The sequence below is a fragment of the Perca flavescens genome, chromosome 10 (assembly GCF_004354835.1).
Source record: "Perca flavescens isolate YP-PL-M2 chromosome 10, PFLA_1.0, whole genome shotgun sequence".
Lineage (NCBI taxonomy): Eukaryota > Metazoa > Chordata > Actinopteri > Perciformes > Percidae > Perca > Perca flavescens.
The window spans coordinates 20,893,470-20,917,771 of record NC_041340.1 but is presented as its reverse complement, the minus strand read 5'-3'; the positions used below and the strand labels follow the sequence as shown (position 1 = coordinate 20,917,771).

At 38.4% G+C, this 24,302-nt stretch overlaps 2 protein-coding genes and 1 long non-coding RNA gene across 3 annotated transcripts; all 3 read right to left on the bottom strand.

The window, feature by feature from the left end:
• Nucleotides 1–174: 174 nt before the first annotated feature.
• Nucleotides 175–8,082, bottom strand: LOC114562424 (uncharacterized). The gene is made up of 10 exons (XM_028588802.1): nucleotides 7,904–8,082; nucleotides 7,667–7,784; nucleotides 7,253–7,330; nucleotides 7,017–7,069; nucleotides 4,922–5,066; nucleotides 1,643–1,655; nucleotides 1,390–1,552; nucleotides 1,119–1,239; nucleotides 710–787; nucleotides 175–521 (listed from the first exon to the last, which is right to left on the bottom strand). The coding sequence occupies exons 1-10, from the start codon at nucleotides 7,965–7,967 to the stop codon at nucleotides 443–445; spliced, it is 912 nt and encodes a 303-aa protein (XP_028444603.1). The 5' UTR covers nucleotides 7,968–8,082; the 3' UTR covers nucleotides 175–442.
• A 3,066-nt stretch (nucleotides 8,083–11,148) lies between these two features.
• On the bottom strand, nucleotides 11,149–14,312 carry LOC114562751 (platelet basic protein-like). The gene is made up of 5 exons (XM_028589333.1): nucleotides 14,294–14,312; nucleotides 12,813–12,965; nucleotides 12,550–12,682; nucleotides 12,143–12,220; nucleotides 11,149–11,258 (listed from the first exon to the last, which is right to left on the bottom strand). The coding sequence occupies exons 1-5, from the start codon at nucleotides 14,298–14,300 to the stop codon at nucleotides 11,201–11,203; spliced, it is 429 nt and encodes a 142-aa protein (XP_028445134.1). The 5' UTR covers nucleotides 14,301–14,312; the 3' UTR covers nucleotides 11,149–11,200.
• Nucleotides 14,313–19,226: 4,914 nt separating this feature from the next.
• LOC114562287 (uncharacterized) lies at nucleotides 19,227–19,539 on the bottom strand. Its single transcript, XR_003693478.1, has 3 exons — nucleotides 19,500–19,539; nucleotides 19,351–19,417; nucleotides 19,227–19,263 (listed from the first exon to the last, which is right to left on the bottom strand). It is a non-coding gene; the product is annotated as an uncharacterized LOC114562287 (long non-coding RNA).
• Between the last annotated feature and the right edge of the window lie 4,763 nt (nucleotides 19,540–24,302).

The following is a 24,302-nucleotide window of genomic DNA, read 5'->3' as shown; positions in this document are numbered from 1 at the left end:
TCCCCCTGATATTTAATGTTGGGCAACCTAATCCTGCATGACATCACAGGATATGTGAACTGACACATAAAGTTTAGTAGCCTTCTTACATTGGCAGCCCTGAACCACAAGGAGGCACTGTTGATGTAAGACACAAACAGTAACAGACTTGGAACAGAAAACAAGAACTCAATGCTCTCTTGATTTTTTTTATTATTTTAAAAAAACAAAGAAATGACCAACATGCAGAAAACGTGGTCTACAATATATACATATTTACAACAGATTAAAGGAAATAAAATAGAACGGAAATATACTGTAAGTGCACATCAGCATAAATAGAAGATAAATAGACAAAACATTTCATTCATTTCATTTCTACATTAATCGAAGGTGCCTTCGATCGAAGGTGCCTTAATCTGAGGTCATCATCAGCTTCTTATTGATCCAAGCAGCTAAAGAGTCAGATGCGAGCTGTGTTGGTGCTGCCTGAGGTGGAAGTGAGGTCAGTTGGTCTGGCTGTAGTGGAGGTTTTTGGTTTCCTAGAAATGAACATAAAACCAGAAGAACACACATTAGACCCATTACAACAACGTGGAGAAGGCAATATGTCACTCATTACTGTTATTTCTATCAAATATGGAGATTTACTGAAAGTTTGATATTAATAGTTGGGTGGTCAGTGTATTCTGAAGATGAGCCTTAGATTCATGTCTGTAAAAATACTCACATGATGGAAGCCATGAGTTTTTTCACTGCCTTCAGCTCGGGGTTCAGGCAGTAGCGAAGGCCGCTGTTGATGGTGACACTGTTGAAATAAACAGTAGAGGTGAGCTCAGGTGAAAGGATTCTCTTCACCAAATATAGCAGATAAACAGATACATAAATGATTCTGGAAGGTAGACTGATCACTAGAAATGCCTTAAAGGTTGAGGTTATTTTTGTTTTAGCCGGAGTTCATTATAATTTTCACTACAACTGAGGACACTAAAAATGCCATTCTAGGTTTTATGGTTCTAGGTTTGCTGACGAAGATACAAGCACTCCTATTAGGACAATAAATATAATAATCATGACACATTATTGCACTAACTTTCCACATTCCCACAATCTTAATTAAATATGTTAGTTTATCTTACACAATCTCCACTTTGCTACAGAAGATGGTTGCTGGGTAGATCTGGATGTCCTTTATGTCAGTCTTTGAGCCAATTCCATCCCTGACACGTTGACACAGACAGCTTTCTGACTGATGAAGACCTAGAGAAAAAGACAAGGTTTTTTTTTTCATTACAAATCTTTTCACTGCACAGATTTCTGCTAACAGCTACCAAGACGTATACAAATGTTGAAAATGATTCTCACATCGTCTATGTTAGTTGTAAATGCTGAAAAAGTGTAAAAACTTACTGTGGGCTTTAGACATGCAGACCATGACAGCCAGGAGCAGAAAGACCTTCATGAAGCTGGACATTGTTGTCTTCGTCTTTGGTCGAGTTGACACCGGTGCTCGAAAAATCTTGTGGTAAAGATGGTAGAAAGGAGCTGTGACAAGTGTAGCTGGAGAGATTAGCTAGAGTCAAAGAGAGTGAAGTTTGTTGATAGGAGAACTGTGAGGGATAGAGGCTGAGGGTGGTCTTAAATACTCTTCTCAGACACATACCTCATCATACTTCCTGTGATTAAGGGAATTTCTTTGAGAGTGGAAAGTAAAACTTCAAAAACCACAAAAACCCCCTACTCACTCATTCCACTCATCTATTCATGTGGCTACTAATAATTTAGTTTAGTTTAATATCATGTATGAGAATAAGAATGTAAAGACTAGTGTAACTAGTTGGAACTGTAAACCTGCAACTAAATATTGACATCAAACTTGTACACACACTATGTGACCTATGAATAAATACTTTTGGACATTTTACACACTTTGTTCATTTTTATACCATGAAAAACAAAGATCCATATAGAAATTATTTATGAAAAACATCTAAGTTAATGACGCCATATTGTGTCACCTGTGTTATTATTTCCCATTTTTACGTATTAGCATTCTAAAGTTAATACAAAGCTCATGTCATCTGAGTACATTGCTGGTAAGTGACGTGTATCTTCCTGATAATTGCATATAATGGGTTCATACAATGATCTCATCTAAAACAAACTAAGCAATTAATCAAAGACACAACTGAACTGAAGATGTGTCTTGGTGACAATACAATTCCATAATATAGAATAAAGACATTGTCATTTTGCTTCTGTCACAATAAGGAAAATAAAGTAAAGTATAAAAAATGCTGAATCATTTGACATGTCAGTACACGAGTTAGTTTAGATTTGCGTGGACAATTTAGATTTGACAACACAAAGTGTGGGCTGGTGATCTCAACAACGTCTGGTTCTGTATGTTCTGTATATATCAGTGGTTAACACCTTTGGAGCGTACAAACGTGTGAGTGCTCAGAAGAAAATTATGGCAAGTATGATTTCATTTTTTTCCACTGTAGCTGCGTGGTAGTTACACTGTCCTGACATTTGTGGTTTCAATAAGTCAGTATTATAAGTAATAATACACAATATGTAATACAGTAATGATGGCTTCTTATTATATTCTCTAGTCATTAGATAATAACTCCATTGTCAGAGAGATCTAATATGCTTTCCACAGGTCATGCAGTTTGAAAGGAAATGCTTGGTTTCAGCAGAAAGCATGGTCTAAATGTAAGTTTCAGTTTTATGTCCTCTTTCACTTTTTCTCCAAAGTGACGTCCAATCACAACTTCTTTTGCCTTCTCTATTTTTAATATCCTTCTCTTTTCTTCTGTATTTTGACCACAAAGATGGAATTAAAGTAAAAAACAATTAACTTACAATGAAAAACCTGCTTTCCTTATGCCATTTGTAATGACAAGTATTAGAAAATGATAAAAGACCATAACTGCAACAGAAGGTGACTATATGCTATGTTGCCATATTACTGATAAAAGCAGGGCCCTGGGAAAGACATATATCTCCAAAATGTCAACTTTCAGAAAAAAATGCATGTTTTACATGATCAGTTCATGTAACTACAAATATAAATAAATAAAACACGTTTTCTTACTTACCTGTAATGGCTACTAGCCATGTAGAAGGTTTTGGTCTTACTTGTCCCAGTTTTAAGATAGCTATCTCCTTTGGAGGTGAAGGCATAAGTCTGGAAGGCTGGAAACCCCTTGAGGTAGGCCTAAGTGTGAAAATATGTTATTTTCTAATCTAATCTTAAAATCTAATCTGGGTGAACCAACCCTTTAAGCGTGGTGACAGCACATTTTTAAGACAATCCAGTTGGTTTTGTGACCAAGTGGAGCATACAATCCTACAATTTATCTCACAAATTTTAATTTTAAAAATCATCATAGGTGGACAGACATACTTTAACTCTAAGGTTCTTTTTACTTTCTATAAAGCTGGACTTGAAAATTGGTTTATAGAAAAAAAATATTTTTTGCTTAATGTTCCACCAAGCTACATTTCTTAACCCTGGAAATAGAGACTGAGTTTGTCGAATTCTTTAGAAATCCGTCAAAGCCAAGCTGTGCTAATTTAAGACACAGGGGTCGCCCCTGGCAAAAAAAAAAAGCAGTGAAAGGGACTTTCATCTGTTTCCACATATGGCACAGACTAAACAACAGTGGTCAGGTGGTCAGCAAGTGTCACTTCTTTAAAACCAATGTCACAGAAGAGCTTATGACACAAATTAAATCGTTTTCCAACACGATAAATGTAAGCGTAGCAAAATGTGACTCATATCAGGACCTTCTCTGGTTGATTTATTTATGGATATATTTATGACGTGGTGCTTTGCAGTGGTACAGTATACTGCTGCTACCTCTGAAGAACTGCATTTTCATATTGACAGACAGCTTGAATATTTACCAGCAACAACAGCCATGCTGGTATTGTTTTTACCTTGATAGTGTGTGTGTGTGTGTGTGTGTGTGTGTGTGTGTGTGTGTGTGTGTGTGTGTGTGTCATCTAATCGGCATTAGCTGTGGCCGGAGGCATTTTGTTTTCAGGTTGTTCATCAGTCCGTCTGTCTGTCTGTCCTATTCTTGTAAACGCGGTATCTCAGGACCCCCCAGGAGGAAATTTCTTTAAATTTCAGTTCAGTTCAGTCACTTTATTATCCCAAATAGGAAACTTGATATGCAGTCAGGAGTGAAAGATAAAAAAGAAACACATTCAAGCAACATACAAATAGAGGCAACAATACAAAAACATGAGCACAAAAAAGGTTTCCTGTATGTAATACACACAACACAATTTATCACCACTGGGACAATCTCTAAAAACAAAAACAAAAAAGTACTACATTACATGTGCAAATTAAGCAGAGTTATTGCACATGGGACAAAGGAGTTTTTACTGCTATTGGTCTTGAACCGAGGTACTCTAAATCTGTGACCTGAGGGGTGTATTACGAACTTAGAGTGAAGGGGGTGTTTGTACAGTCTAATATAGACCGGGCCTTGCGAAGTACTTGCTGGTCAAAGATAACCATCAAGGGGGACTGTGGGAAACCTATCACCTTGCCAGCCACCTTTATAATATGGCTGAGGTGGTTTCTGTTCAGGTTACCGTACCAAGCAATCATGGCAAAAGTAAGAACCAATTCAATAAAAGATTTATAACATAAGGACATCATTTTCCTATCTACATTAAAAGTGTTTAACTTCCTAAGGAAGTACAAACGTTGTTGTCCCTTCTTACAGACTGCATCACAATTCACATCAAACTTCAGGTTTTTATCGATGACGGTTCCCAGATACTTGTACTGTTCAACAAACTCAATTCCAGTTCCCTTAATGAAAGTCTTAGATGGTGGGAGGGATACTTTCCTAAAATCAATGACATATCCTTGGTTGTTGTGGCGTTTAATTGGAGAAAGGCCTCATCACACCATTGGACAAACTCAGCCACCACTGGCCCATGCTCAGATTCATCTTTACGGAGCAGGCTAATGATGACCATGTCATCAGCAAACTTCAGAATGTGCCTGTTCTCATTCTGGCTTCTACAGTCATTGGTGTAAAGAATGTACAGCACTGGGGACAGGACACAGCCCTGAGGAGAGCCAGTGGAAGAGGAGCGCTGTTCTGACAGAGAGCCATTAACCCTAACCCTCTGAGATCTACATATTAAAAAATCTACAATCCAGCCGACAAAATTTACATCAAGATTAAAATAGGTAAACAGTTTCCAAGCTAAAATATGTGGTTGGATAGTGTTTAAAGCTGATGAAAAATCCATGAATAAAAGTCAGGACCTTCCAGGTGCTTACACAGAAAGTTAAGTAAAGTGATTGAGGCATATTCTACACCATCCCTGCCCTATATGCAAACTGCATGGTGTCCAGAGCCCCCCCCCCACCATAGTTATCGTTCCATTTTGACCAGCCAATAGTTATCGTTCCCTTTTGACCAGCCAATGACTTCATGACCAGTGAAGTCATTTACACTGATCTGAGGTCATTTAGCACCTTAATGGTTCTGCTTTTAGCCACCGGAACAACAATGGACTCCTTCCATAAGTTTGGGACCCTTTGATGCTCCAGAGACAACCTAAATATGAACAGTGCTTAAGCAATCGTCCTGTAATAGAATCAGGCCCCATGCTTTTATTTGTCTTAACTCTCTGAAACTCTGCCTCAACATCATGGGCATCAAATATCTGGCTCGGCTTTGTAGAAGAGGAAGACTCTTTGCATATTTCTCTAAGTTGCTCCGTGAAGTCATGAGTATCAAATCTTAAATAGAAGGAGTTAAGATTTGGCACAAACATCGTCTGTGACTCAAAGAAGAACTGGTTAGATTTTAGAGGTCGAAGGTCAAGCGAGTCAGAGTCAAAAAGGTCCTCAGGAGTGCCCCTGCACTCCGAAACACCTAGGTCTTGTTTAAGCCTCTGCACCAGCGACAGTCTGTCCCATTCTTTTAAACGTGATATCTCAGGAATGCCTTGAGGGAATTTCTTCAAATTTGATACAAACGTCCACTTTCACTCAAGGATGAACTCATTTCATTTAGGACAAGGTCACTGTGACCTCACAAAACACGTTTTTGGCCATAACTCAGGAATTCATACGTTAAATATGACAACACTTCACACAATTATCTAAAAGGATAAAATAATGAAGTGATGATATTATAGCCAAAAGGTCAAAGGTCAACTACCATGCGACATTTTAATGATCTGGAAAAACAAATTTCTGGCCATTATTCAATACCATAACCCAGGAACAGAAGGGAATAATGTGACCATATTTCACATTTGATCGGAAACTGAATTGGTTGCCAACCTAGAAACTGTGTGGATTTTATGGATCTTCTGTGCTGCCGGGTTGAAGATGTGTGTGTTTGAGTCTCATGTGATCTGAGCCACCCCTGTCAGTATTAAGCGGGATGGTGTTGGTGGGTTATTGAACCTGCACCTTATTGAACCTGCAATCAAGTCTGCCTGCATATTTGGTGTCCTCTGGTATCTGCTAATGTAAGTACTAGTAAGACCCATTAATTGTGTCTAGAAGACACTTTAGAGGGAAACTCCCCACTGATATTTAATGTTGGGCAACATAATCCTGCACGACATCACAGGATATGTGAACTGACTAGCCTAGTACATTTCTTGCATTGGCAGCCATGAACCACAAGGAGGCACTGTTGATGTAGGACACAAACAGTAACAGACTTGGAACAAAAAACAAGAACTCAATGCTTCCTTGATTTCTTTTTATTATTAAAAACAAAGAAATGACCAACATGCAGAAAACTTGGTCTATAATATATACATATTTACAAAAACACATTAGAAGAAATAAAAGAGAACGGAAATATGCTGTAAGTGCACATCAGCATAAATAGAAGATAAATAGACAAAACGTTTCATTCATTTCACATCTACATTAATCAAAGGTGCCTTTGTTTGGGGTCGGAGGTCATCATCAGCTTCTTATTGATCCAAGCAGCTAAAGAGTCAGATGCGAGCTGTGTTGGTGCTGCCTGAGGTGGAAGTGAGGTCAGTTGGTCTGGCTGTAGTGGAGGTTTTTGGTTTCCTTGAAATGAACATAAAACCAGAAGAACACACATTAGACCCATTACAACAGCGTGGAGAAGGCAATATGTGTTACTGTTATTTCTATCAAATATGGAGATTTACTGAAAGTTTGATATTAATAGTTGGGTGGTCAGTGTATTCTGAAGATGAGGCTTAGATTCATGTCTGTAAAAATACTCACATGATGGAAGCCATGAGTTTTTTCACTGCCTTCAGCTTGGGGTTCAGGCAGTAGCGAAGGCCGCTGTTGATGGTGACACTGTTGAAATAAACAGTAGAGGTGAGCTCAGGTGAAAGGATTCTCTTCACCAAATATAGCAGATAAACAGATACATAAATGATTCTGGCAGGTAGACCGATCACTAGAAATGCCTTAAAGGTTGAGGTTATTTTTGTTTTAGCCGGAGTTCATTATAATTTTCACTACAACTGAGGACAGTAAAAATGCCATTCTAGGTTTTATGGTTCTAGGTTTGCTGAGGAAGATACAAGCACTCCTGTTAGCACAAAAAATGCAAATAGCAAATAATTATTTTCTATTGCACTAACATCACACATTCCCACAATCTTTATTAAAGATGTTAGTTTATCTTACACAATCTCCACTTGGTTACAGAAGACGGTTGCTGGGTAGATCTGGATGTCCTTTATTTCAGTCTTTGAGCCAATTCCATTAGTGACACGTTTACACAGACAATTTTCTGATTGATGGCCTACAAAGAAAGAAGATAGAAAGTATTTTTTATGTAATTGGAATTCCACTGCACAAAACGAAAACGAACTTTACAGTGTCTATGTCAGTTGTAAATGCTGAAAAAGTGTGAAAACTTACTTTGGGCTTTAGACATGCAGACCATGACAGCCAGGAGCAGAAAGACCTTCATGAAGCTGGACATTGTTGTCTTGGTCGAAAAAATCTTGCTGCTTGTGGAGAAGGTGGTAGAAAGGAGCTGTGACAAGTGTAGCTGGAGAGATTAGCTAGAGTCAAAGAGAGTGAAGTTTGTTGACAGGAGAACTGTGAGGGATAGAGGCTGAGGGTGGTCTTAAATACTCTTCTCAGACACATACCTCATCATACTTCCTGTGATTAAGGGAATTTCTTTGAGACTGGAAAGTGAAACTTCAAAAACCACAAAAAAAAACTTCCTTACTCATTCCACTCATTTTTTTTCCTGTGGCTACAAATAATTTACCAGATTTAAGATTTTTTTAAAAGTACATTTTAATATCATGTATGAGAATAAGAATATAAAGACAAGTGTAACTTGTTGGAACTGTAAACCTGCAACAAAAAATTGACATCAAACTTATACACACTATTTGTGTAAATTGCCACGTGACCTACTGTATGAACAAATGCTTTTGGACATTTGCACACTTTATTCATTTTTAATAATATGAAGAACAAAGATCCAAAAAATGGGTCATGTAGAAATTATTTATAAAAAATATCTAGGGTAACGATTGCATTGTGGTCACCTGTGTTGTTATTTCCGCTTTTTACGTATTTGCAATATAAAGTTAACACAAAGCTTCTGTCTAATAAGTACAATGCTGGTAAGTTACATTTGTGTCTCCCTGTAGAGTGCATGTAAGTAGATGGTGTTCATACAAATATCCCATTTAAAACAAACAAAGCAATCAAGCAAAAACTGAATGTGTCTTAGTGACAATAAAATACCATAATGTAAAAAAAAAAAGACATTAAATCGTTTTCATTGTATCATGTTGTTATGTCCCTTCTGTCACAGTCAGGAAAAAAAGCAAAATATAAAAAATGCTGAATCATTTGACATGTCAGTACACAAGAGTGGTAATCCTCCAGTTCTAATAGATAAAAAATGCTTTTGGATGAAATTTCAATCAAGTTAGTTCAGATTTGCGTGGACAATTTTGATTTGACAACACAAAGTGTGGGCTGGTGATCTTAACAACGTCTGGTTCTGTATATATCAGTGGTTAACACCTTTGGAGCGTACAAATGTGTGAGTGCTCAGAAGAAAATGATGGCAAGTATGAGTTCATTCTTTCCACTGTAGCTGCATGGTAGTTACACTGTCCTGACATTTGTGGTTTGAATAAGTCAGTATTATAAGTAATAATACACATATGTAATACAGTAATGATGGCTTCTGATCCTCATATCCTTATTATATTCTCAAGTTGTTAGATAATAACTCCACTGTCAAAGAGAACTAATATGCCCTCCACAGGTCATGCAGTTTGAAAGGAAATGCTTGGTTTCAGCAGAAAGCATGGTCTAAATGTAAGTTTCAGTTTTATGTCCTCTTTCACTTTATTTCCAAAGTGACGTCCCATCACAACTTATTTTTCCTTCTCTATTTTTGATATCCTTCTCTTTTCTTCTGTATTTTGACCACAAAGATGGAATCATGAATAACACTTATTAAATTATACTGAAAACCCTGCTTTCTTGTAATGTACTATTTGTAATGATAAGAATTAGAACATGATAAAGGACAACAGAAGGTGACTATATGCTATAGTGCTGTATTACGGATAATAAAAACTCTGGAGAGAAGACACAACAGAGGTGAGTTACTTGAACACAAACTTTACTATTGTACAAACAGCAACTGTTAACCTGCATTCAATAAATCAGGCAAAGACTATACCATACTGCACATGTGTAGGTAACCAAACTGGCAAACTGAGTACATGTGTTTCTCTTGACAGGGCTGGCCTCCAATCAACACCAGCTGCAACCTTCACAAAACAGATTGTTAATATTTTCCAATAAACATTCAAAACTGTTGTGCCTCATTTTATTTACCCGTAACATAATGTGCTACAATGTACTAATGCTGCAAAATATTAGTGATGAAGATGACATTCATTACAGCTGGAAACCCCTTGAGGTAGGCCTAAGTGTGAACATGTTATTTTTAAGACAATCCAGTTTTGTGGGCAAGTGGAGCATACAATCCTACAATTTATCTCAAAAATCCTAGACAAAGATGCATAGTTTACTACTTTTTACTTTCATGAAATCTGGACTTGAAATTTGTTTGATAGTAAACATTTATTTTTGCTCAATGTTCCACCAAGCTACATGTCTTAAGTTTGTTTATTTCTTTAGAAATTGGTACATGCATGAGACTCTTATATATATGAGCCTCCGGCGGCACCGAAGCAATCCCGGAAGTCGAACATCGGAGATATAGACTAGCGAGTAAAGATCGTAATCCTTCCTAGCACACCCCGCGGTTAACCGTCCTTCCTTTCACTTCCCGCCCCGATGAACTGACTTTAAGGAGATGTCTCTGGAGCACCTTTCCTCCCAAGCAAAGAGGTCTACTGGCGGCGGGAAATGGGGCGGAGGTTACTATTATGCTTCATGTACACACATACACTATCTTTTTCTCTTCAGTTTCTCTTCACCGACAAGCAAAGAAAACCGGCTACACCCTCCTACAATCACGATAGCTGCAACGTGGGGCTGTCTGCTCCAGGATTTCAAAACAGACCATAAGGAAGCTAACATATCAATTGAGGGGTGGCCTAACACTGTTATCGGTGATCAAAACAATGAATAACTTTATGAGCATCTGAAACCTTGTAACATTATTACGTTATCACCAAGCATTAAAGCTATAGCGCCGGAGTATTTTATGCGAAGGAATGTCCGTTACATTCAATCCTTTGCTAAATGAGTTGATACAAAGCTAATTAAGCCTGTCAGCTTGTTTGTTTATTTCTTTAGAAATTGGTACATGCATGAGCCTCATGTCCACACCTCATGTCCACACCTACAGTTAGTTATAAACCTTTAAGTATGTGTGAGGTGCACATTCTTCCTTTATCATTCCTTTACCGGTTTATGTATGGGAAAAGGCGTACACTTTTTTTGTGTGCATACACATCGTTTATATCATCTGGCCCCAGGTATAATCATATACAAAATACTTAAATAAAACATTTCAAAGCTTTATAACTCAGTGGCATCAGACCAACTTCAGCAGATTATGTTGACTGAACAAGAAAACGTTGCATTTGTTTAATAAAAAGTTAGTATAGTAAACCTGAATAAATCATTTTCAGTAAACATGCTTATAGTATGTACAACTGATGTTTATTTATTTGCATGTTGATACAACAGATTTTTGTTTCAATGTGGGGTGGAAGTGGTCTCAGTTGGTCTGGCTGTAGTGGAGGTTTTTTGTTTCCTAGAAATGACCATAAAAAAGAAGAACACACATTAGAAAAATTACAACCGCGTGGAGAAGGCATCATGTAACTCATTACTACTACTCATAGTTACTTCTATCAAATATGGAGCTTTACTGAAATATGTAAATCAATAGTTGGGTGGTCAGTGTATTCTGAAGATGAGGTTTGAATTCGTATCTGTAAATAGAAAAATCTGTTGATCGGGCCTTTTCTGCTCGGGCCCTTGGGTCTACAGTATATTGATGACGTATCGTTTCCGGGACAGTTCCGGATGTCCCTCATTTCGGCCGGATATCCGTCACAATCCTCTTTCTTTGTGTTGGAATTTTGCAGGGTAAATCCAGACAGCTAGCTAGACTATCTGCCCAAACTGAGTTTTCTGTTGCACGACTTAAACAACTTTTGAACGTACACATGGTCCACCAAAACAAGTTCCTTCCCGAGGTTATTTTGCAGAGGCACTGTTACTCCGTCCAGTGCTTAGCCCAGACAATTCTGATTGGTTTAAAGAAATGCCAAGAAACCAGAGCACGTTTTTTCTCCCATCCCGGAATGCTGTGTGGACTAGCCAGACCCTCCTCCGCACCGCTGTGGAGGAAGGTCTGGGAATGAAAGACTATGGAACGACCAACAGGAGTAGATCAGGGAAAACTCACTACTTTATACTAGCTTTTATTGATTTTATTGTTGTTTGTTTATTATCTGTCATTTCTGTGGTTATTGTTGTTGTTGTTGTTGTTGTTACTTTGTAAATGAATGTAAAACACATTGTAACTTGTTTTGAAAAACACTTTATTAATAAAGGTATTATTATAATTATTATTATTATTATTATTATTATTATTATTATTATTATCATTATTATTATAAAAATACTCACATGATGGAAGCCATGAGTTTTTGCACTGCCTTCAGCCTGGGGTTCACGCAGTAGCGAAGGCCGCTGTTGATGGTGACACTGTTGAAATAAACAGTAGAGGTGAGCTCAAGTGAAAGGATTCTCTTCACCAAATATAGCAGATAAACAGATACATAAATGATTCTGGCAGGTAGACTGATGACTAGAAATGCCTTAAAGGTTGAGGTTATTTTTGTTTTAGCAGGAGTTCATTATAATTTTCACTTCAACTGAGGAAACAAAAAATGCCATTCTAGGTTTTATGGTTACAGGTTTGCTGAGGAAGATACAAGCACTCCTGTTAGCCCAAAAAATGCAAACAACAAATCATAATTTTCTATTTAGGACACATTCCCACAATCATAATTAAAGATGTTAGTTTATCTTACACAATCTCCACTTTGCTACAGAAGATGGTTGCTGGGTAGATCTGGATGTCCTTTATGTCAGTCTTTGAGCCAATTCCATTCCTGACACGTTGACACAGACAGCTTTCTGACTGATGATGACCCCGTCTTTGTTCTTGTATTATGTAAAAAGGAAGGAGTAAATTGATTTAATTTAATTTCTTCTAAAAGCTACCAAAACATATTGAAATGTATCAAAAATAAAATATTTTTCTTCTACTCTCAGTGTCTGTCAACAAACCAACCTTGTTGTTTAGACATGCAGACCATGACAGCCAGGAGCAGAAAGACCTTCATGAAGCTGGACATTGTTGGTTTCTTCTTTGGTCGAGATGACACCGGTGCTCGCAAAAAAATCCAAAAATCTTGTTTCTTGTGGAGAAGCTGATCAAAAGAAGCTGTAATAAATGCAACTAGAGAGATTAGCTAGAGTCAAAGAGAGCAAAGTTTGTGTGTGCGTGTGTGTGTGTGGGTGTGTGAGAGTGGGTGTAGAGCATTACAGCCTATGAGACTAAGCTGCTAACTGTACGTACACACCGCCGCCGACTCGAGCTGCAAAGAAGCTCTGGACGCCCTGTCGAGGACGCTTGTCAAAAAGTCCGAGGAAGCTGTTTGACGCTTTGGCCGCTCTGACGTGGGAGCATTCTTCGATCATGTGCAACACACGATTGAAGAAAAAGCACAAGCAGCCACTGCACGGCCAATACACTGACACTAGAAACCTTTTATAAATTACATATATAAGGACATCATTTGTATTGTTTGTTGGTCACAGCGGTGTCTGTTAGCAGTTAGCCGCTGAACCGCAGCAGAATGCAGGCAGAGCGAGCAGCCGCCAGCTGTTGACCCGTGCAGGACTTCACTGTGAGCGGACTGTTTAGAGACCATGTGACGGCACGTTAACTGGTCCCTATACGCAAACAACGTTACATCATAAATGATAGGGGAACCCAGCAACGGCGATTATGAGATTTCCCTCCATTTTCATGGAACTAATGTCTTGGTAGGAACAAAAGTTTAAATCGTATGTTTCTCCAGAATCAGCCAGCGAGAAGGACGTCTATATTCCGATTGGTTGCTGCCGTTTGCCGCTGCTTGCCGCTGAACCGCGTCATAGCTCATTACCATAAAGTTGACCAAAGTTCAACTTTCTGATTGACGCTCAAAACGCTCAAAACGCCCAAAACGCGACGCCGACAGTTTTGACGCTCCTTGCAGCTGAGAGAAGCCAGCTTCCATTGAAAATTAATGACTTCCGGTATCTTTAGACGCCCAAGTCGGCGGCGGTGTGTACGTACAGTAACAGCTGCCCCGTCAAAGTTGAGGGACACATGTTGTTGGTGGGTTATTGAACCTGCATTCTCAAAGTCTGCCGGCAGCTTTGGTGACCTCAATCTGATACATCTAAGTAATAGTAATAGTAATTAATTGTGTCTAGAAGACGCCCTAGAGGATAACTCCTCTAAGGCGAGGATAACTCCCTCGGAGAGGGACCTTAGAGGACCATAGGCGTCCTCTAAGGTCAGGGACCCTCAGGATTTGTCAACTGACACATATAGGCTACTACAGGGCTCAACAATAAGGGTTGCCCGATTGCCCGGGGCAAATAAAATGCCACGTCAAACAAATAAATCTCACTCCCTTGTTTGATAGGGCAAGTTGTAAAAAAAAACAGCAACAGAAAACTCTGATTAGACAGATAGTCTGGTTAGCTGTCTGGATTTACCCTGCATAGATTTGAGGAGCAGTTAACCATAGTCCTCATAAATCCACCAGAGTAACAAACATCTGGCCGCAAAGAGGGACATTCAGCCGAATTTCCGGCGGCACGGGAGTAATCCCGGAAGTCGAACGTCGGGGATATAGACTAGCGAGTATAGATCGTAATTCTTCCTAGCGTACCCCGCGGTTAACCATCCTTCCTTTCACTTCCCGCCGTGGTGGACTAACTTTAAGGAGATATCTCTGGAGCGTACAAACGTGTGAGTGCTCAGAAGAAAATGATGGCAAGTATGAGTTCATTCTTTCCACTGTAGCTGCGTGGTAGTTACACTGTCCTGACATTTGTGGTTTGAATAAGTCAGTATTATAAGTAATAATACACATATGTAATACAGTAATGATGGATTCTGATCCTCATATCCTTATTATATTCTCTAGTTGTTAGATAATAACTCCACTGTCAGAGAGATCTAATATGCTTTCCACAGGTCATGCAGTTTGAAAGGAAATGCTTGGTTTCAGCAGAAAACATGGTCTAAATGTAAGTTTCAGTTTTATGTCCTCTTTCACTTTTTCTTGAAAGTGACATCCACTCACAACTTCTTTTTCCTTCTCTATTTTTGATATCCTTCTCTTGATTGATTGATTGATTTTATGTGCCCATTTCATTATAAAATACGATACAACTATGCACCATACATTAAAAACAAAACAAAGTCAGGATAACACAATAAAGACCTGAGGCTTATTTCCATTGTGGTCCCTTCTGTATTTTGAACACAAAGATGGAATAATGAATAACACTTATTAAATTATACTGAAAACCCTGCTTTCTTGTAATGTACTATTTGTAATGACAAGAATTAGAACATGATAAAGGACTGTAAAGGCAACAGAAGGTGACTATATGCTATAGTGCTGTATTACTGATAAAAGCAGGGCCCTGGGGAAGACATACACTCACCTAAAGGATTATTAGGAACACCCCGCTAAGACCGTGTTTGATCCCCTTTTGCCTTCAGAACTGCCTTAATTCTTTGTGGCATTGATTCAACAAGTTGCTGGAAGCGTTTTTTAGAAATGTTGGCCCATATTGAGAGGATAGCATCTTGCAGTTGATGGAGATTTGTGTGATGCACATCCAGGGCACAAAGCTCCTGTTCCACCACATCCAGAAGATGTTCTATTGGGTTGAGATCTGGTGACTGTGGGGGCCATTTTAGTGCAGTGAACTCATTGTCATGAAATGATTTGAGCTTTGTGACATGGTGCGTTATCCTGCTGGAAGTAGTCATCAGAGGATGGGCACATGGTGGTCATAAAGGGATGAACATGGTCAGAAACAATGCTCAGGTAGGCTGTGGCATTTAAACGATGCCCAATTGGTACTAAGGGGCCTAAAGTGTGCCAAGAAAACATCCCCCATACCATTACACCACCACCAGCAGCCTGCCCAGTGGTAACAAGGCATGACAGATCCATGTTCTCATTCTGTTTATGCCAAATTCTGACTCTACTATCTGAATGTCTAAACAGAAATCAAGACTCATCAGACCAGGCAACATTTTTACAGTCTTCAACTGTCCAATTTTGGTGAGCTTGTTCAAATTGTAGCGCCGTTTTCCTATTTTTAGTGGAGATGAGTGGTACCCAGTGGGGTCTTCTGCTGGTGTAGCCCATCCGCCTCAAGGTTGTGCGTGTTGTGGCTTTACAAATGCTTTGCTGCATACCTCAGTTGTAACGAGTGGTTATATGAGTCAAAGTTGATCTTCTATCAGCTGGAATCAGTCGGCCCATTCTCCTCTGACCTCTAGCATTAACAAGGCATTTTTGCCCCCCAGGACTGCAGCATACTGGATGTTTTTACTTTTTCAGACCATTCTTTGTAAACCCTAGAAATGGTTGTGCGTGAAAATCCCAGTAACTGAGCAGATTGGGAAATACTCAAACCAGCCCGTCTGGCACCAACAACCATGCCACGCTCAAAGTTGCTTAGATCACCTTTCTTTCCCATTTTGACATTCAGTTTGGAGTTCAGGAGATTGTCTAGACCTGGACGACACCCCTAAATGCATTGAAGCAGCTGCCATGTGATTGGTTGATTAGATAATTGCATTAACGAGTTCCTAATAATCTTTAAAGTGAGTGTATCCCCAAAATCTCCAAAAATGTCAATGTCCAAAAGGCTTCAGTCATGTAGAAGGTTTTAATCTTACTTGTCCATGTTTTGAGATTTCTATCTCCTTTGGCGGTGAAGGCAGAAGTCAGAGATTGATATCTCAAAACGTGGACAAGTAAAACCCAAACTATCTGCATGGCTGGAAACCCCTTGAGGTAGGCCTAAGTGTGAAAATATGTTATTTTTTAATCTGGGTGAACCATCCGTTTACGCGTGGTGACAGCACATTTTTAAGACAATCCAGGTTTGTGGGCAAGTGGAGCATACAATCCTACAATTTATCTCAAAAATCATTTTGAGATTTCTATCTCCTTTGGAGGTGAAGGCAGAAGTCAGAGATTGATATCTCAAAACGTGGACAAGTAAAACTAAAAGTAAAAGTAAGCCGAGTTTACTATTATGGGTCATGTACACACATGTACACTATCTTTTTCTCTTCAGTTTCTCTTCACTGACAAGCAAAGAAAACAGGCTAGGCCCTCCTACAATCACGATAGCTGCAACTGTATGGAGTTATATTCCTATCTTTATTCAAGAGCGCATTCTTTCAATTTGAGAGCATTTCTCACTGATATTACGTTCAGATTTTGTAATAATTTCCCTCAAAACCTTACTCTCACACTCAAATGGTCATGCTCGCGCTTGGATTTGCTCTGCTTGTGCTCAAACTTTGTGCTCGGACTCAGATATGTTGTTCTGTGGACAGATTTCTTGCTCTCAGCTTTGAACCTTCTCCTCGCACTCAGCCTGATTCTGCGCGCTTGCAAATCTGCTGCTCTCGGATCTCTCCTGCGCGCTTGGATTTTTCTGTGTTACAACGCTATCAAAATTCCACAACCAATAGAATGCCAGGTGTAGTGTTGACCAATGAAATGATCCCTGCCCCGTTGAGGGTGCGTTCGTTTTATGTGAGAACATCCGTTGCGGCTCCTCTGTAACCATGGTCGACGGTCTTTCACCTGCACCCATCAGGAAACGGGAGAAAGCTTTGAAGTGGGACATATCAAGTTACGTAGCTACACAACTATGAGGGTGAGTAACATACTGTAAATTAAGCACATAGCATATGGCGCTAGCCTAGCTTGATGTCTGTAAACAAATAGTTTTTCTTTAAATCAGTAGTTTAGCTAGCTAGATTGAACGACATATGACGGACAGTATGTGTGTATTTACAATTGGTATTTAATGACCCCACTTTGTAAATTTGTCCTCGTTTGGTTAACCATGTTCCTGGGGATTTGGCTAATTTCAGACATGCTAACATACAGCCTAGCTTGATGTCCCGTAAACAAATAGATTTTCTTCATAGTTTAGCTAGATTGAACAACATATGACCGACAGTATGTGTATTTTTCCTCGTTTGGTTAACCTTGTTCCTGGAGATTTTGCTAATTTAATGTTAGAGCCAAAAGTAAAACCTAAACTGTAATATAACTGAAAGAACACCAGAAACTGGATTGTTTGTGTTCTTTTTTGCATCACTGTTGTGTGTTGTTCATCAGAATTTAGTCTTCATTTCTTCATATAACATTAGTTTGAAAATGATGGATTCATATCAGTCTGTATAAAACGTTGTAATGTTAAGTACAATGTTATCACTATAATAAAAACCGATCTAGAATAATTTGCTCCTTAAATAGCAGGTTTTTTTAATGAATACAAAGCAAACTGAACAGAAAAAACAAGCATTTTCTTTTCTTTTCTTCCAGTTGAGAATGAATGACCAATGCTGCATCATAGCAGCAGAGTCTTATCACCAGCCCATGAAAGCTAGAAGTCACCCTGCTGCTCCAGATCTACCTACTGTATGACTGGCTACAGACTACAACCATCTGCAACATCATCAACAGCTGCAATTAAAGTCTCTTGGGGTCATATGGGACTCGGTTGTTCTCCATACTGCATCGTACACTATATTATTTTTCTGTTTTGTTATATTAGTAGTCTACAGACAACACTATGTATCATTACTTAATCACAGTATATATTATTCTGGTGTACACTGTTGATGTGACTCACTGCTATTGATTATACGTCACTTTAGCTTGCTACTACCTCATAACTTTGCCTTAATTGCTCTTGTTTAGTTAATTTATTTTCTACTAGTTATATATACCTCCTATTTAATTCAATTATTCTATAACTTGTGTTGCAATACCTGAATTATCCCTCTTGTGAACACTAGGCTTATTTTATCTTTATTTTAGTTCATATCATAACCCTGCTCACAAACTCACCTGTACCTGGGTCATCAGTTTGCCAATATCAATGTTCCTGCTACAGTAAATCCTACAGGCAAAGTGTACTGCTTCACAGGAGTATGAACCATACGCTTTTTAGGTTTTGTGTCAAATATTGTGCAGTTGGTTATGAATTACTTATTGTTTTGACAAGGTAAATTAAAGCTGTTTAACAACCTGCAAGTGTCCACTCTGGTAAATTTAATTATACTGTTTTTAGATTTAGATTACAGAAAATGAAAACCTATTTGCCTTGATAAGGGTTTTAATTTGTTGCAAGTATGAACATGGCTTTAATAATCTTATTGCTCTGAAAAACCACAATGATTTAAGAAATATCAGTGATACTTAACATTTATTAATTGATTGTTTATGTGTGCAGACATTACAGGCACCTATTCATGTAAGCAGAGAACAAAATAGTTTGTTCTCTCTTTTATCACTTGGATTATGCAGGTGATGGTGCAGAAACGGGTGAAGTCCTTGTAGATCTCTGGCACTTTGAGGACAGACCGATCCAGCAACTCTCCACTGTTGTCTTTGTATAGTGTGCTCCTATTAAAAAAACAAATTCATAGACATCAACACATAAGGTATTAGGTGTACATAGCTTTCTTTAACATCATTACTATCTTACCTTACCTTCTCTTCTCTGCTTTGGATTTGTGGACATCACAGTAATTGTCTCTCTTGGGCCTTGTCGTGCACCCTGTGAATTTAAGCAAGAAAGAAATGATAAGTGTATGTAACATGATTTTACAATTAAATTATTATCAGACTTGCCAACGTACTTGGTTTGTGCCACTAATGCCTGCCCTCTGCACACAGGTGAGTACAGGGGGAATCAATGGGATTTTGCGTTTGGAGTAATGTACTGACTGGAACAACACAGTAGTGTGGTTGTACAACACTGGTCCATGCACACGGTGCAGCTCAACAGGGGTACTTCAGCCCCACCTGGAAGAAGGGAAACTGAAACAAAATACTTGTTTTTTTTCTCTTCAATTTGCTTTGTATTGATTCATAAGGGTAAAAATAAATAAGTGCTATTTGTTTTATTATAGGAGTGGAATTGTACTTACAACTTTCTATACAGATATATATATATATATATATGAATGTTATTGTTAAAATAATGTTATAAGAATTTAGAACATCTGAAAAACATGCAACAGTGACGTAAAAACTGATACAAACAATCCAGTTTCTTTTGTTTTTCAGTTATATTACAGTTTAGGTTTTACAATTGCCTAACATGTCTGAAATTAGCCAAATCCCCAGGAACATGGTTAACCAAACGAGGACAAATTTACAAAGTGGGGTCATTAAATACCAGTTGTAAATACACACATACTGTCCGTCATATGTCGTTCAATCTAGCTAGCTAAACTACTGATTTAAAGAAAAACTATTTGTTTACAGACATCAAGCTAGGCTAGCGCCATATGCTATGTGCTTAATTTATGTTACTCACCCTCATAGTTGTGTAGCTACGTAACTTGATATGTCCCACTTCAAAGCTTTCTCCCGTTTCCTGATGTGTGCAGGTGAAAGACCGTCGACCATTCTGTGCACATTATTGAAATATACTAATAATAAAGCGATGGACGGCGGGGTTAAATAAACTTGGGTTACAGACCCATGGTTACAGAGGAGCCGCAACGGATGTTCTCACATAAAACGAACGCGCCCTCAACGGGGCAGGGATCATTTCATTGGTCAACACTACACCTGGCATTCTATTGGTTGTGGAATTTTGATAGTGTTGTAACACAGAAAAATCCAAGCGCGCAGGAGAGATCCGAGAGCAGCAGATTTGCAAGCGCGCAGAATCAGGCTGAGAGGAAATCTGTCCACAGAACAACATATCTGAGTCCGAGCACAAAGTTTGAGCACAAGCAGAGCAAATCCAAGCGTGAGCATGACCATTTGAGTGTGAGAGCAAGGTTTTGAGGGAAATTATTACAAAATCTGAACATAATATCAGTGAGAAATGCTCTCAAATTGAAAGAATGCGCTCTTGAATAAAGATAGGAATATAACTCCATAGGCCTAACACTGTTATCGGTGGTCAAAACAGTCATGAATAACTTTATGAGCATCCAAAACGTTGTTGTAACGCTATTACGTTATCACCAAGCATTAAAGCTATAGTCCGTGAGTATTTTATATGAAGGAATGTCCGTTGCATTCAATCCTTTGCTAAATGAGTTGATACAAAGCTATTTAAGCCTGTCAGCTCCACAAAACTCTCTGTATTCGTAAGTGGGTCATGTGGATGCACCAACAGTGTTGTTGTCATTACATAGAATTTCTAAGGGGGGAGACAAACTACACACTATAGCTTTAACATGAGTGACTTGTCTTAGCATTAAGCCTATCTCTACTCGATTACTGTATTGCAAATTTGCATGTAATTAGTGTTAAAACGCTGTATTACTGTTACTTAGTAAAAATCTGTGAGATTGTCATTTACAATTACTTTGACTTATTATCAGGTGTTTACCGTGTTTCGCCAGAAGCAACCAGTTTATATGACGCCATTTACAGGCGATCAGGTGTTACGCACCATGTCTGAGAATAAAATCAGATTTCTCTGGGTTTGGACTTTGTTGGAAACATTTGGAATAATGTAGTACACAACTCAACAACAATTAAATGCTGAAATGCTACATAGCTTCAACTCCACTGTCAGATAGATCTAGTATGCTATGCCCTCCTAAAGGCATGCAGTTTAAAGGAAATGCTTGGTTTCAGCAGAATTCATGGTCTAGTTTCAGTTTTATCCTCTTTCACTTTTTCTACAAAGTGACATCGCATCACAACAATTTTTTCCTTCTCTATTTTTTATATCCTTCTCCTTTCTTCTATATTTCAACCACAAAGAGAAGAAAAGCACTCAATTTATACTGAAAATCCTGCTTTCCTGTAATGTACTATACCGTTCATAATGACATAATTTAGAGAAAGATAAAGGACCACAAAGGCAACGGAAGGTGACTATATTATGATATACCATGAAGTCTTAGAGATTGATATCTCAAAACCTGGTCAAGTAAAACCAAAACTATCTGCAATACTGAAAACCCGTCGAGGTAAGTGTGAAAATATGTTATTTTTGAATCTGGGTGAACCAACTTTTAACTTTTAGTGGGTGCTGTGAGCAAGTGCTGGATCTTAGAAATCATCACATAAGGAGATACGTAGTTCTCAAGTGTTAACCCTGACATACTTTTTACTTTCTTCAAATATGGACTTGAAAATTGGTTCATTGTAATATGTATTTTTGCTTAATGTTCCACCAAGCTATTTCTTAACCCTGGAAATAGAGACTGAGTTTGTTGAAGTCGCCTCAAAGCCAAGCTGTGCTAATTTAAGACACAGGGGTCGCCCCTGACATAAAAGAGCAGTGAAAGGGACTTTCATCTGTTTCTACATATGACATAGACTAAACAACAGTGGTCAGGTGGTCAGCAAGTGTCACTTATTTAAAACCAATGTCACAGAAGAGAGCTTTTGATACAAAAGAAATCTTTTCCCAAAACAATAAATGTAAGCATATAAGAAATTGTAAGTCATATCAGGACCTTCTCTGGTTGATTTATTGGGGCATTTATTTATCACGTGGTGCTTTGCAGTGGTACAGTATACTGCTGCTACCTCTGATGAACTCTGAAGGTTTCATTTCGACAGACAGACTGCACTTAGCAAGCTTGAATATTTCATACTTCCCTTCAGTTAATATTTCATGGGTTTTACTTATTGGGGACTGGAGAGTGCACCAGCTTAAATCAGTAGCTTTTCTCTGACTGGCACAGGAACAAAAAGGTGTGACTCTGCGGTCCAGCTTTTAGTAGCAGTACATGAACCAGACCGGTTCATGGAAGAGATGTTTTTTTTGTAATTGTTCCTATTGGTTGTGTAGAGGGTGAATGTGGGTTTGGGTATGCAAGGGGATTACCAACCATAACCACTTAAATAATGAATGTTTCCTTTTTGTGAAGCAGTGCAGCTCTTCACCAAAAACAAAGTGTGACCCTGTGTAGGAATGAACCGACAGGAACTAAGAACGTCAGCAGAGTCTCTTCCTCTGCAAACTTTGGATATACAGCCTGGTTCGGTTGCACTTCTCATTTTATTTGAAAAGTAATTTCTATGATCAGCAGAAAATCTGTGATGAAATACAAAGTGAATTGTGAAAATTTGTTATGCTGGATTGAAAACAATCAGTGGCATTTTGGTAAATTTTATGCATAGAGATCAGCTAGACTCTTTTCTAGACTCATGGAGTTTCATCATACATAAACAACTCTGCATTTGAAGTGACCCATTGCCTCAGGCTGTTGTACAAAGAGATTTTCATGTTGATTTGATGGTGCAGGTCAAACACAACATTAGTTTTAATATGATATTTTGAGGATTGTTCCTTTGTGTGGTTCCTAACTGTGGTTGATTTCCTCCACAGCATGGTCGAGACCATTGCCTATTTGTTAAAGGTCCTATATTATTCATTTCAAATTGTTCAATTGTTCAAATACATAAAGATAAGAGAACACTAAGAATGATGTTTTACAAATACATGTAAAGTGGGTGTTTTTTTAGCCTCAGAGGCCAAGCAATAACAATAATGATGACTGCCATGGGGGAGTCATCCACGACGAAGACAGTTGCTTTAGTTTGTCTGATACAGCCTACAGAAAGACAGATTTATAATATTACGTTCAACTCATTAAAATAAATGTGTAAACATTTAGTTTTTTTCATTCAATCTGTCTTTACTAACTATCAAGTTGGTTAGACTTGCATGTCGATATGACCGCATGAGACTCCTCGAGAGCTTCCAGCCACTGTAAGAAACTGTTTTCCTGTGACCTTGAAGGTGGTTTTCTTTGAATGGAACCATCAGCATGTATGTTTCCCCCCTTGCATTCCGACGTTTCTTCTAGTTTTGGTCCATGTCTCAATGTCACCAATCCTAAACTTTGTTTGCTAGATTTGGCCATCAGTGCAATTGGTAATGATGAACATAAACGTTGTACTCACCCAAAACAATGCTAAAATCAGTGAATGTTCGGTTACAAGGTAACCTTGGTTCTCTTAGTTAAGAGACTATCTCCAAGGCAAAGCCTCTCGGATACTGTCCAATTATAGTGTTGACGAACTGACCGAAGAGCCGGTTAATTAACCCGACTCGTGTCACTTAGCCGGGAGAATTAAGTGTCAAAGGGACTGTAGAAAGTAGCTCAGATCAAAACACTTCACAATGTATGAAGCAGGGACATTTTCTCTGGAAAGACAGGTTGTTGTTGATATTTTTTCAAAAGTAAAATCCTTTAATCAGCGCAAACTAAATTTGATTTCCCTTCATAGATAGATAAATCAAAATAAAAATAGATAAATCAAAAACTGGTAAAATGAAATAAAAATAAATTGCACAGGTATATGTTTTTTGTGTTATATTTTTTGTTTTAAATAAAATGTGTATTTTATGGCCGTCCATGTTTAGGAGATTTCAGGTTATAAAATGTGTGATGGGCTGTGTGTAAAGTATTTTATAAGCCTGCCCTCTAGCGTTTCAGATTCAAAACTACAGC

What these genes read in the sequence shown, in the direction of transcription:
- LOC114562751 (XM_028589333.1), bottom strand. An exon ending in CTGCATGTCTAAACAACAAG is followed by an intron (nt 12,683 to 12,812) that starts GTTGGTTTGTTG and finishes ACATAATACAAG; the next exon opens with AACAAAGACGGGGTCATCAT. An exon ending in TGTAGCAAAGTGGAGATTGT is followed by an intron (nt 12,221 to 12,549) that starts GTAAGATAAACT and finishes TTATTTCAACAG; the next exon opens with TGTCACCATCAACAGCGGCC.
- LOC114562424 (XM_028588802.1), bottom strand. Translation starts at nt 7,967, where the DNA reads ATGTCCAGCTTCATGAAGGTCTTTCTGCTCCTGGCTGTCATGGTCTGC. An exon ending in AAACTCATGGCTTCCATCAT is followed by an intron (nt 7,070 to 7,252) that starts GTGAGTATTTTT and finishes GTTCATTTCAAG; the next exon opens with GAAACCAAAAACCTCCACTA. An exon ending in AAACTCATGGCTTCCATCAT is followed by an intron (nt 522 to 709) that starts GTGAGTATTTTT and finishes GTTCATTTCTAG; the next exon opens with GAAACCAAAAACCTCCACTA.